This window comes from Platalea leucorodia (assembly GCF_965183815.1).
Source record: "Platalea leucorodia genome assembly, chromosome: 7".
Classification (NCBI taxonomy): Eukaryota; Metazoa; Chordata; class Aves; order Pelecaniformes; family Threskiornithidae; genus Platalea; species Platalea leucorodia.
This window is the reverse complement of record NC_138829.1, coordinates 64292968-64306432: the sequence shown is the minus strand read 5'-3', so window position 1 is coordinate 64306432 and position 13465 is coordinate 64292968. Positions and strand designations below refer to the sequence as shown.

General features: G+C 41.0%; 1 protein-coding gene across 2 annotated transcripts in view; it reads left to right on the top strand.

The window, feature by feature from the left end:
* HIPK3 (homeodomain interacting protein kinase 3) overlaps nucleotides 1-13465 on the top strand; it is a 115651-nt gene that overhangs the window by 50773 nt on the left and 51413 nt on the right. For both annotated transcript variants that reach the window (XM_082318006.1, XM_082318005.1), the window contains exon 2: nucleotides 5002-6097. In XM_082318006.1, coding sequence (XP_082174132.1) covers nucleotides 5004-6097 — 1094 coding nt within the window. In that variant the 5' untranslated portion in view covers nucleotides 5002-5003. The remainder of the gene's footprint in view (nucleotides 1-5001; nucleotides 6098-13465) is intronic.

Here is a 13465-nt window from a genome sequence, read left to right as displayed (position 1 = left end):
TTCTGAGAGTAAAACTGAAAATCGAGTCTGAAGCTACTCGAGTAGCCGGAGGCTGCCTCTGGTACTTCACCCGGGGATTGCGCTCTTCAGTCCGTCTTCCGATGGATTTATTTACTCTGCTTTAGTTAGCATCCTGGAGTGGTCTTGTAGTGCACACATTTGGATTTTATTTTAAATGAAATTTAATGGGAAGATGTATGTCAGCTGCTCATGAGTGTTCAGGCCCAAGTAACCTCCCTGAAATGAGCACAGAATGAGGTTTTTTTTTTTTCCTTTCCTTTAGCACCAGCTGCTCTACTCTACGTGTCTCTCTCTTACTGGGCTGCTGGACTTGTCGGACTATAGCTACATGAACAAGCTTCAGTTTGTATGAGGAAGCAGGAGTAGGCTCGATAAGATGTATAAGCTCAGTGAAATGATTTGTGACAAGGCTGGGGGGAAGACCCACTCTGTGGTATGGTGTGCATTATACTATTTTCTTTAACCACACGACCTGCTTAAAAAAAAAAAACCTACCCTGCAACACAGTAACTCTTCACTCTTTCCAATGTAGCTATCCATAGGATTATATTGTCCCCTGAATCCCCCCAAATAGTAAAAAAAACAAAAACAAAAAAACACAAAACCAAAAAAAACCCCAAACCCCACCACCAAGCAAAAAAAAAACCCTCAAACAAAAAAAACTCCCCCAAAGCAAACCACTACCACCCCTCCAACCACAGAAAAGAACTCCAGACCAACAAAAAAGCCCCCACAACACGGCAGTGCTGTTACAGTAGAGGCTGTCACGGTGTTTTCCCTTTTGCTTTTTAAGGTTTGCTGTGCAGCTCTGCTCTCTGGGTGCGGGGCTGCGTTTTGATCTGGGTGGGGGGAAATCAATTCTATTAATAACTTAGCTTCTCAAAGCGAAGACCTCCAGCAGCTGGCTGTATTGGACAGTTACATGCTCTTCTGGAGTACTTCGTTGCATGTATGTTAATGTATAGTAAGGAGTGTGCTTCTGTCAGAAACATCTTCTGAGCCCTGTGTGAGAGTGCATGGCAGAGGTCTTTAAGCAGTCTCAGTGTAGGACGCTGCAGGATTTTTAATGTGCCTGTTTCACGGGAAGACCTATGGAAGTGTTTTATTCATTGATTATATGAAGATATTGTAGCTTCTCCAAATGAGATTGCATCTTGGAGTATATGTTTAAAAAAGAACAAAAACAAACAAAAAAACCCACTAAGCCAAAATTATGGGGGTAAGGGAGAAGTATTTTGGGGAAGCTAAGAAATTAGATGCTTGTACAAGAACTCTAAGACAATTTTTACTTTTCTGGAGTAAAATTTGACTTTTTTGTTCAGTCTGTCGTGATTGCATCCAAGGTGGTTGTTCCAGGGTATGCCATCTGTTTTTCTGTTTTATTTAGTGCTTAATTTTTTTTTTCTTGGAGTTGCTAAAAATGTTCTCAGAATAACTCAATAAACACTTCTTATCTGAGAACAGAACTGTTAGTGTGGTCGGAGTTCAGGGTCATGGAGCTAAGCTTGTAAGAAGTACAAAAACCCCAAAAGATGATAGCCTGGTTTCTCTCATCCCACTGAAATTAATGTTATGGAGAAAGCTGGGACTATGTGCTTCCAGCCCTTCTGGACTGGTTTGAATAGCACGAGCTATAGAAAACATAAACGTTTTTGAATGTCAGTGGTCCCAGCAGGCTCAGGTAAGGATTTGAGTGGTCCTCTGGCCATGCTAGAGGACTGTCCTCCCCCCTCTCACTGGGTTGTTGTCCTGTCTTCAGAAAACCTCCTTAATTGAAAAAGCAGTGATAAACCTACACTGCAAAGTAACTGTCTCGATTTCATGCTGTCGGCTTTGGCGACACGCTTGCACAGGTAAATACCTTCTCCAGAAGGTAAACCAAGCAAGGCGTTTGCTCTTTGGTTGCAGCAGATCTGAGGCAAATGGACCTGCTGGGGTTGCTGTGGCTTGGCAGGCCTCTCGCCCATGGGTCCAGGCTCCTTCCCATCGAGCAGCGTAGCTTTGGCTGCTCGCGCCAGACCTGTTTTTGCCCAGGAGCTTAGTGGTGTAGCTGTGCTCCTGGGTCTGCTCGGCATTTAGATTTGTCACCTGCATTAGACTCAGAGTCGCGGAGGTGGTGCTGGGCATCTGAACTCTCCTGTCTGCAGACTGTGGGATAATGCAGTAGCGTTACCTTGAAAAGAGCGACAGTTTCTTTACTTCTGAAGTGTACAAGTTTTTTGAGGTTGAATGTTTTACTTTTCATGCACATGTGTGTGAAAGAGGTGTAAGAGGGGATTCTGGTGAAAAGGCAAGTGGAGTTTTTTTACCAGGAACCATGAAAAGATTTTAAGAAAAAAAAAAAAAAAATTTGGAGACTTTAGTGTCTTTGGAGTAAATGTGGCAAATCTGATATTTGAGTTGTCCCAGAAGAACTGATGGAAGGTTTGGCTTGGCCTGAGCTGTGCAGGTGGCACTGGAAGCTCTAAGTAGGCTTGGATGTATGTGTACTCCAGGGTGGTTGGTGTGGGTTGATTTTGGAGCTCTAAGTAATGTGATCAGGATAAACAATTCCTTTAAATGTAATTATTATAGGAAAGAGGTCAAGTCCCATAGTCAGTAGTATGCTTATGCTGTGTACCAGGCACTTTGTAACCATTATGTTATTTAGGAGAGAATTTAAGAACTTGGAGAATTTTTGCCTGTGTTTTGAGGTTGAGAATTAGTCTTAAATCCTTGGCGTGGAAGAGAAGGCCAGTGGTAGCCTCATAATGTTTAGTGATGAGAGAGCCTGGCTGCCAGCGGTCTCCAGCTTTCTACATCTTCTGGCTCTGGGTAAACAGCTTTGGAAAGGAAAGGGCTTTGAAGTTTTCTTCTACTGCTGGGGCAAAAACCATTACAGGATGCTAAACTGAGGTGATGGCATGATTATTTTAATTGTTCTTGAGATGTTTAAATGCTGATTTCCATAAATCAAATCGCAGCTTCAGAATCATTATGCTGTGCGTTTGGTTATTTTTCATTTGATCAGAGTCATTGCAATGTCTGGCTCCAGTTTTGTGTGACTCATCTGCGATTTAAATACCTATTGCCAGAATCTTCATGCACTTAGTATGAAAAAGTGATTTAATCAAAGCAGTATTGGTATAAGCCATAACTTCCCTGAAACCTTGTAGTCATTTACACTGGGGTCCATCCAGTGCCTTGTTCTTCATGTTCAGTGTTACATGACAGAAAAGTTTAAGGCTGGTGTTTGACAGGTCTGGAAGGGGACACAGCAGGGTCAGTGCAGAGACGAGAGCCAGAAGGTACAGCATCCGAGAGATGGGGTCTGTGTATTTTAAAGTGGAATTGAAATTCCTCATCCTATGTGCAGGCCAGGTACCGTTGCCGTTGTCCTCCTCCCTCCCGTGCTGTGCTGGCACCCTTTGCTTCGTGTCTGGGAAAGGCAGGTACGGTGTGGAGCATGACCCTGGCTGGCCTTGTGGCCCTGCTTTCTGCAGAGCAGGTGTCCTGAGCCCGGGTGAATTCGGGGAGGCAGTGGGACTAATCCCGTGCCGTCACATAGGCTATGCAGAACGGGGCTGCTGTGCTCCGGGACTTCCCGGGCTGGCAAGCTGCCTCCTCTTGTGCAAAACTGTTCTTTGTTACCGATTTCCGAGGTGCGAGTGCTCTTTTCAAGAGGCTGTACAGGTGTAGCCTTTCGAGAATGTGATGATGACCTCAAGGAAGGTAGAGTCATGCAGGTTGAAACTTTGATCTCAGCCTTACTGGGAATTCAAAAGTTAAAATTACCCATAGTCTTTTATTCTAACTTTCACTTCTCTCTTAGCAAGGAAGTAATTGTGCTGGCAGAAAAAAAAAAATTAAAAATACATGAAAAATATATACAGAATATAGAAAATTATATATAGAAAAATAGATGTTTTTTCTTCCTTTCACATTCACTTGAAAAGAAATTTTCTGTCAGAAGTCTGTCCATGTAAGTTCTCTACCTACAATTATCAGCCCAGTTTTCAGAAGTGATCTTGCTCAGGGATATATTTTATATAGAATATATTTTATGTAGAATGTTATGCTTAGTTAATTTAGCAGGTTACCTTAGAGTGCAGGTTTTCTATGGCTCAGCTCATGAAATTGGCATATCTGAAAGTATGAGGCTAATATTTAGTTTCCAGATCTGAATTGAAGGGGGGGTGGAAATTGGTGCCTCTGCCCCCTACAGCTGTGTCACTGATGTGCAGACTTCTGCAATGGGACGGTATATAACTTACAGAGAGCACTTGCCTTTCGTGAATGGGTTAGGTTACTGTACATCTTAATTTAACCAGAAAGCTGCAATTGTTTATGTGAACATACCCATGCCCCTAAGGTATTTTGGGCCCCATCATATGGCCTGATCGCTTTCACTTTCATCATGGTGAAATTGTTGGAGTAGCAACAGTCGTGTCACTTGTCCGTCTCTTCTCAGAAGCCCGATGGTGCTTACAATGAGTAGGTTGGATACCTTGTGTAACAGGTAGCATCGGCTCACAATTAAGAGCTTTTAAGTTATTTTACACCATCATTGGTAAATATTTGAATTGGTTACTTATGTTACTGAACATGACAGTACTTTTGTATGTAGAAATGCTGGGGGTTTTTACATGAAAGCTGAGTTTTTAATAGCACAAAGGTAGTTACCCCACTTGAAAAATTACTTGTAGTGGCCTGCTGCAGATTATCTCAGCCCTGCCCTGTGCAACCAGCAAAAACGCTGCCTGCTGTAACCTGCTGCTGCCGCAGTCCTTGTGTGCTGAAGAGTGTGCACTGGCGGTAGGGCATGATGACCTTGCTGTTGGCCATAAGAAACTAAATACGAAATAACTTTAGGCTAGCTCGTTTGGAAAATATACTCGTGTCCTGATTTTTTTTTTTTAGAAGAGGAAGCTGCTGCAAAGCTTGGAAATGTGAATGCAGAATTCTCACTCGCTTTTTCTTTTTTTTTCTCTCCCTGTGTAGGTATGGCCTCACAAGTCTTGGTCTATCCACCATATGTTTATCAAACCCAGTCAAGTGCCTTTTGTAGTGTGAAGAAACTCAAACTAGAACCAAGCAGTTGCGTGTACCACGAAAGAACCTACCCGCAAATCTATGTGAATGGTAAAAACTTTGGAATTTCTCCCCGCAGGGTTAGTACGTACTTTCAGACTAAAAACCCATTTGACAGACCTCGAGGACAGAACTTCTTGTTGCAGTCAAATGCTGTTGCTTTAAAAAATATTGCAGGTGCTACAAAAGCGTTAGCAGCGCGGGCGCAGCAAGCTCAGTTAGAGGCACCTCGGACTGGGACGCAAGGAAGCCGATCAGATATCCTGGAAGGAACCCAGCGATGTGGATTGAAGCGTAAGAGCGAAGAGCTGGATAATCAAAACAGCACGATGCAGATTGTTGATGAACTGTCCATCCTGCCTGCAATGTTGCAAACCAACGTAGGAAACCCAGTGACGGTTGTGACAACGGCTGCAGCTTCAAAACCAAGTGGTACAAGCGGCGATGGAGATTACCAGTTAGTACAGCATGAGGTATTGTGCTCTGTGAAAAACACTTACGAGGTTCTTGATTTCCTTGGGCGAGGGACCTTTGGACAAGTAGTGAAGTGCTGGAAAAGGGGGACAAATGAGATTGTGGCAATCAAAATCTTGAAGAATCATCCTTCGTATGCACGCCAAGGACAAATAGAAGTGAGCATACTAGCGAGACTAAGTACTGAAAATGCTGATGAATTTAACTTTGTGAGAGCCTACGAATGCTTTCAGCATCGTAACCATACTTGTCTGGTTTTTGAGATGTTGGAACAGAATTTATACGACTTCCTGAAACAAAACAAATTCAGCCCTCTGCAACTGAAAGTAATACGGCCTATTCTGCAACAGGTGGCCACTGCACTGAAAAAACTAAAAAGTCTGGGTTTAATCCATGCTGACCTCAAACCAGAGAACATTATGTTGGTGGATCCTGTTCGGCAGCCTTACCGAGTTAAAGTAATAGATTTTGGGTCTGCCAGCCATGTATCAAAGACTATTTGTTCAACCTATTTACAATCTCGGTATTATAGGTAGGTGTCTTTTTACTTTGTTTTTAACTTTTAGTGGAACAAGGTTTTAGCGTTTATTGAAGTTAATGGCTTAAATAATGACTCTTCCAGATAACTAATAAGAATAATTTGGAAAACATGAGAACCATCTAAGGATGAAGGCCATACTAAAATTAAGTGGTTGGTTACCATTTTAAATGTGAATATTTGCTTGGAATGTTTTTATAGTGCTATTTTTTTCTAGAAGTATGTTTTGTGTTGCGCTCTGAAATCATCACTTTCTGTTATTTTGAGACCTCTGAGACTTTTTAAAAGGAAAACAGGAAAAAAAATTAGCTTGATTAGGATGCCTTTCTTGCCTTCCTAACATGACGTTTTTTTTCTGTAAGCAGCTGGACAGTGTACTAGAAGTGCTGTATTTTTATATCCTGTTGCCAAAAGATTATGTAAATGCCTCTGTTTTTCTCCAGCACTTGTAAATATTTTTCCTAGTTCGTATAAACTCAGTTCTGTTGGAGTGCCTTCAGCAGCTGTGGACTTCAGTGAACTTCTGGAGTTAGTCAGTGATAGGATACTTAAATGTTTAAGGTGATACCAGGCAGGCATTTAAAGTGATTTTTGTACATGGTTGCATTCTGCATTGGCCTCAAAATGGAGGTGTATTTCTGATTCTGTTTTTTGATCCTTCGTATAGTTATCCAATCTATGTGACATGTAAAAGCTATTAGTATTTAGCATCTGAGGTCCTTCCGTTTTCTTTATAAGCTGAACTTGTCTCGATTGAAGATCTCTTTCAGTTCTGCTTTGTGTCATTGGTGATAGTATGTCCTGGGTATTGCCTGTCTCTGCAAATTCAGTAAAAAGCTAGTAAACTAGGACAATGAGTAACTTTAAGATTTTAAATATTTACAGCTATTCATGTTGGAAGTGAAAACTTGTGGCTCATTAGACATAGCATTGTTGTGTTTATTCAGTTGCTACACGCAAATTTTAGCTGTAGTTTTCTTTTACTTGGGTTGATGTTCCTTTGCACCTATACTTTATATAGAATTTTGACACGCGTGCTAGGTTGAGCAGGTCTGTATGCTGGGAAGATCAATGTGCAACTCCTTGGCACCTTGTGTGCATTTTGATCACTAGTATTGCATTACGTGCACTGAAGTGCGAGTAAGTGGGGTTTGTTGTGGATGTACATTCAAAAATATTCTCCCCTTCCCCCCAGGAATAAAGCTCGTGGGTGTATACACTTGTCTTACCTCAATGATGTTGAATGATATTTATGTAGACTCATATAACACATGCACCTAAAATTCCCTAGTTACTAAGTTGCACTTAAGTGCTTTGTAAATATTCAGACTGTTCAGTAGAAGATCATATTCTTTTATCTTGTATAGTTTTATAATCCTTCTATAAAGCAGCATTGAGGTCAGTATTTTTTGAAAGTAAAAAGGACGTACAAAAAGAAAAAAGGTTAGGGTCTGTCTACTTGAATAGTTTTGGTGTTATATTTAAATATTGGTTGAGATAATTTTGAAACTGACTTAATTTTGAAAAAAAATATGATACTATACTTCAAAATTATTTTCAGCAAAAAGTTTACTTCTGAAAAGTTTTTTAGCATGCTGGATTTCATAGTGGATGCATAGCTTTCTACCAGTTGTGTGATTCAAATTAACTTTGTGTAGCTTGGCATGCAGTTTCTCAAACTTTTTTTTTGTATTGCTTTAGAAACACCTGACTAGAGTAAATAATATCAGAAAATAGGAATTTCATCCAAAAGGTCTCAAAATAGATGATGCTAGGGAAATTTGAGGAGAAAAGCCTTGAAGAAGAATGAGAAGGGCCTTCAGAGAATATATTGTATTGAGATGGAATTTATTTTGCAAGCGATTGTGCTTCTTGTCAATCAAATAAGGAGCTACTTCATAAAATATAACTGTACTTAAATGTTTTTTGTATTAGAAAAGGGTGGGAGTGATAGTGCAGGTTTGACTTGTTTAACTATGACATGTTGAAACAAACCCTTTAAAAAAAAATCAAGCAGCAGTTGGGATGTTGAAATATCTTTTTTTTTTTTTTTTTTTTTTCTTCTTCCCTTTAAGCTCAGTGGTGCTGTGTTTGTTTAGGTTATTTAGCAAGAAAGCATTCCTTCAAATAGATTTTTATTTAAAGCTTCACGTTACATTAATCCAATTAGGGTTCAATTTGGACATTTTTTTAAAAAATGCTTGTTCCCTACAGCACCTGTTTTGTTAGCATGATCCCGTCTGTATTCTTGTATACAGTCTTTGAAAGCTGTTTCTGTGCAAGCTGTATGTGTGTTGTCGTGAGCTTTACCTGTGATTCTTACCAGTGGGGATCCTTGTCTGTTCAGAGATGACAGTGCATGGGATTTTGAGTCACCAAGTGACAGGCACAGCACACCATGTTTACCTAGGAAATATCCCTATATTTAGTGGGAAATATCCCATTAATGTCAATGTGATGTGAACCTGGCCTCTTCTGATGTGCAAAAGCACTCAGCCAGGCGCAAGCATTTAAAGAAAAAGGTATTAAGGAGAAGCATTTTGTTTTTAAATGACTATTTTATGATCAGAGGTCTTAGAAAAGGATGGAATGAAGTGCCCTTAAACGGCGGTGTAGGATGAGAGGGCTGCGAGGAAGCAGGGCTGCATCCCCACAGCATTGGGATGCTGCTTCTCAACCCTGCAGTGCCGGTGCCGTCCTGCTCCGGGGTGATACTAACCCCATCCTTGTCCCTCGTTCTGCTCACCCCACATCTGCCCGAGGGCCCGTGCCAGCGTGAGGAGGGAGGGAGGTGGCCTGGGGAGAAGCGAGGAACTGTTATTTCTGGCGGCACTGTTAACTTATGCCATGGTCATTTTCAAGAACAGGACTTGACTTTATGGAAAGCGTATGCTCACCAGTGTCTGCAGAGGCGTATGTTGAATGCTCAAGAGAAACCCATAAAGAAGTTTTGCAAAAGTGACTACGGAGAAAGGTGTTTGGTGGTGTTTTTTTTTTTTTTTTGTGAGAATGGACAACGCCACAAAGTCTAATGTTAAGGTGTTTATTTTGAATGGTAGTATCAGTATTTTACCTCTGTAAGAGGAAGTAAGTAATGAATTGGAAAAATAAGTAATAAGAGGATTAGGATTTAAGGCAGGGAACGTATTACAGCCAGGTGAATGGATAATGAGCTGACTTACCTTACTTACCTTAGTCTGTAGCAGAGGTGACATAATGATGACTACTGGAGACATTACAGTACTTCTGAATTTTAAAAAACTGTAGACAAGCAGAAAAATGGAGATGAACTGGATGGGGTGATAATGATTTGATGTTTTTCTGTTTCAGCTTTGTCAAACAAAGAGAAAGTAAGAAAATGGTTAAAACGAGTATAAAAATACTTTTTGACATTTTGTTACCTTTTGGAAACTCCTGGCTGTTACATATTGCTAGAAATTAGCGTATGAATATGAATAAATACTAACCACAGTACACTGTCTTAAGTCACAGATTATTATTTTTTGTTTGTTTTAAAGATGAAATGTTATTCTGAATACTCTTTCCCTAAAAGACGGTGTCTGTGCTTACACGCTGTTTTTATGCTGGTCTGGATTTTAATAGCTGTGGGCTAGAGAGATCTGGTATTTGAAGCCTTTTCTTTGCCGCTGGCCTCACACGTTAAGACTGTTGACCTTTTATGAGTGATCTAAGTAGGTAAATAACTAGGCAGTGTATACATTTTGAAAAGAAAAAACCCCTTATATACAGCGGAGGTGATCAAGCTTTTGTCATATATGGAAATGGTATGATAAGTATGTCCCTGTCCTTTTGGTCAGCTGTGCCCCAAATCACGAAGAGGGGAGTGTTGCATCCAAAAATCAAAAGCTTCTTTTCCCCTTATCACATGGCGCAGGCTGCGGAGGAGGGGAATCAACACATTTCTCTTATTTCTAAGCCTGGCGTCTTGCGCTTGTCTGGCGAGGCAGAAAGTTTTCCCAAGGCATGGTGTTTCCCTCTGGAAGTCATTTTCCTTTGTTTTGCCTTTCCTAGGGTTACGTGTATTTAGGGAAGTGGGTGTGAGAAGAGGGGCTTCGCAATGGCAGGCTCCAAGGGGCCGTAACCTACAAAAGTCAAGTGAGCCGAAATGGTCAAGGTAGTCCTGCCCGTCTGCTTCAGGGAGCCGAGTTACTTTCCTTTCTGTTGCCGTGAGAAGCAGTGGCCGCCTTAGTGTTTTGTGTTGAGAGAGAGCTCTTTAGGCCTAGTCTGGCAGCAGACTTCTTCTTTCTTCTCGTTCTCCCTCCAGGAGTGTGTTTCCAGAGAAACTTCTGTTGAAAGCTGTGTATAATTTCCCCTTTTTGAAACAGCTGTGTGCAACAGCAGTGGTTAAGGAGTTCTGTTTTACTCGTTAGCTAATGCCCACATGACAGTTAGCGATGCCTTCTGCGCACTGCCATTGTCCATACCGTTCAGTTCTTGTTCAGAGTGGGTAAAATTTTATTTAGAGGACTCACAGTTCGATCTCATGGTAACATCTATGTGGCAGTGTTTGGTAATGATGAAGCCTCTTCCTTCTCCAGTACTTTTCTTCTCCCACTTGTTGTTTGGCTGTAACACCAACTGAATTCATAAAATGCATCGCCATGTTTGCATTGCACGTTGAGTGTAAATCGCTAAGGGAGAGCTATGGCAATGTTTGTGTGTGCAGAGCTTCGTGATTCCTAGGGCTTGCTGTTGGTTGGGAGGAGTTATTGCTTAATTGTTTTTCAAGGGGAATCACCTTCATGTTGATTAAATTTGGGGTTGTCTTCCTAAAAGACAGGATTTTGAAAATGAGACTGCAGTAAACCTTACAAAAGTTACCATTCATAAAATCCTTCTGATACCATGGGCTTAACAGTAGCCATTGCGGGTGTAGGAGTGAGTGAGCGCGTTACTTCATTGCGCGCTCCTTATGCACAGCCTCCGAAGGGAGCTGAACAGTCGCTGCTCCGGTTGCCTGAGTAGCTGCCCCCGACGGTTACCTTTCGCCTCCTGTCTCCCAAGAAAACACCTCCTTCATCACACTGTATCAGATTGTAGTGCCGTTAGAGCACAGCTGGAAATTTTACTGAAAATATGTTTTGAGAACAAGCACTTGGTTTCCTGATGGAAGGATGCTCCTCTTGGCATCCAGCGGTCTGTAGGCAAACTGCTGTTTGGTTTGGGAAAATGGAATGAATGGGAAGCAATATAATTGATCTCCGTATAAAACAGGGCACCAGCTAAACCTGCAGTAGGCTGAGGGACAACTTGCGTGATGCTGGCAGAATGGAAGGTGTCTGGTTATTAAGGGACGCTCATAGCTTGGAAATGTTTTTCTGCTCTGCTGGTGACAGCAGTAAAATACGATCCTAGTTATTCAGCAATGTGCCCATAAGGAAAAGCGAATGATGTGAGTAGATGCACTCAGGGGAGTCAACTCATTCCTGAATCGGACAGTGATATCCTCCCTCCAGCCTTCCAACTAAGGATAGTTGCTAATCAACAGAGTTGTTCCAGACAAAATGCCAAATGTCACTAGTGTTGCAGCGGAGCTCAGAGAGATGGAAAAATCGCTGTTGGATGTATTCCTGTTGGACGAGAGCAGGCTTTTCCCCCTCTCCTCCTTTTACCCTCCTCTCCCATAAAGGATCAGAGAGGATGGAGGAAGAGTGATAATCATTGTGTCCTGTCTCCTGACATTGCTTTCACTCGCCCAGTCAGTCCTGCTGCAGCTCAGAAAAGTGATACGATCTGGTGTGATCTCTTCTGCTTTAAAGGGTTTTGGAAAAAGAATAAAGTAACCAAGTTCTGTGGCTTAATTACTGCCCATGGGCTGTGCTGGAGCGAGCGCTATGTGCGTGCTCTGAGGCTGTTGCATTCGGACAGCTTTTTATTTATTACTTTTTCTGCTTCATGCTTAGTTTCAGAATAGACCACCACCAGCTTATGCTTCCCCCCCCTTAATGAAATTTATTTGATCTGTTATTCTCCTTCTTTCTTATACACATTATGGCTGTGAATTCCTGGAGAGGCTTGTTTTCTCACTGGCCTTTGTAACTTGATTACATGTAGTCCTTGTCACTCAAGGGACTCCAGAGAACGCTGGCTGACAGTACCTCCCTAGAGTGTTTTTGTTAAATTGAATGTTTTCTTCTTGTAGGTTAGGATTGTTGGCAGGATGGATATTATGACTTGGTAACATATCCATTGTATCTCAGTAACTTGTTGATTATCTCTCCTAACATCAGATCAACATACAACTTAAGTATGTTTAAAATATCAGTTAAAATCTTGTATACAAATAAACACCTATCTTAATACAGATTTTCTTTATAGGGACAACCAAGGGGAGAAGTCATGCAAAACTGACGTCTCGGGAAGCAACTGCTTTTTCAAGTCCATCCATTGCTGTCACATACTTGAAGTTTCTAAATAAGCTTTATCTGGAGTGGGATGTCTTGGGTTTTCTCCTTTCACAGTGCCTAAAATTCTTGCTTTTTTTTTTTTTTTTTTTTTTTTTTTTTTTTTTTAAATTTCAGGTTTAAATGGGAAGCAAAGCTCTGTTAATAAATTGAGTTTTCTGTCAGGGAAGCACAGTATGAGAACAAGCTAAAAATGCCTCCGTAAACAACTTGCACTTCAACATGCTAGCAGATGTTATTCTATCACTTTGAACTGTGCATCACTGAAGTGTATTGGGATATCTTAAAATAGTCAGGGGTGGTGGCCAGAGACTCTAGACTACTATAGATGGTGAGGCTGTTTCGCTGTTGCAATGAAATAAGCCAGAAGTACATGCTGCTAAGGTCATTTGCTTGCTCAAGGTCAGCATGTTCAAAGTCAGCTGCCATACTTGTGGGCATGGTTACTGTCAGTAGTATATATGAGAGAGTCCTGATAATATAAGGAACTGCTTTTACAAGTGAATTGGGAGACTTAACACATTTTTTCCCCTTTAAAGTCGCAGGGCTCTGATTGCTGGTTTATTTTCTTATCTGAGCAAACAGAACTTAATGTCAAGATAAGCTTCTGTAGCTTGTGTCTGCGAGCAAATTGCTTTATTGATTTGACAAGATTTTTGTTTGCACTTTTTGCATAGTGCTCATTAATTGTTTAATTGACTTCCTGTTTTAAACTTCTGTTTCATGATTACTAGGACCTAACCAAAACCATTATAAGTACCCTCCAGGAGTGACAATCTTAGCTCATCATAACTTCATGTTTATATGGCTATTTGATAACAAATGTAGTTTCATTTTTCTTTCTTAGTATTTTCTAGTCAATGTAACGTGATCTCTAATACCTTATTGTTCTCTGTTCATAGAAGCAGAAAATAAGGGTGGATTTTCTGGTAATGTT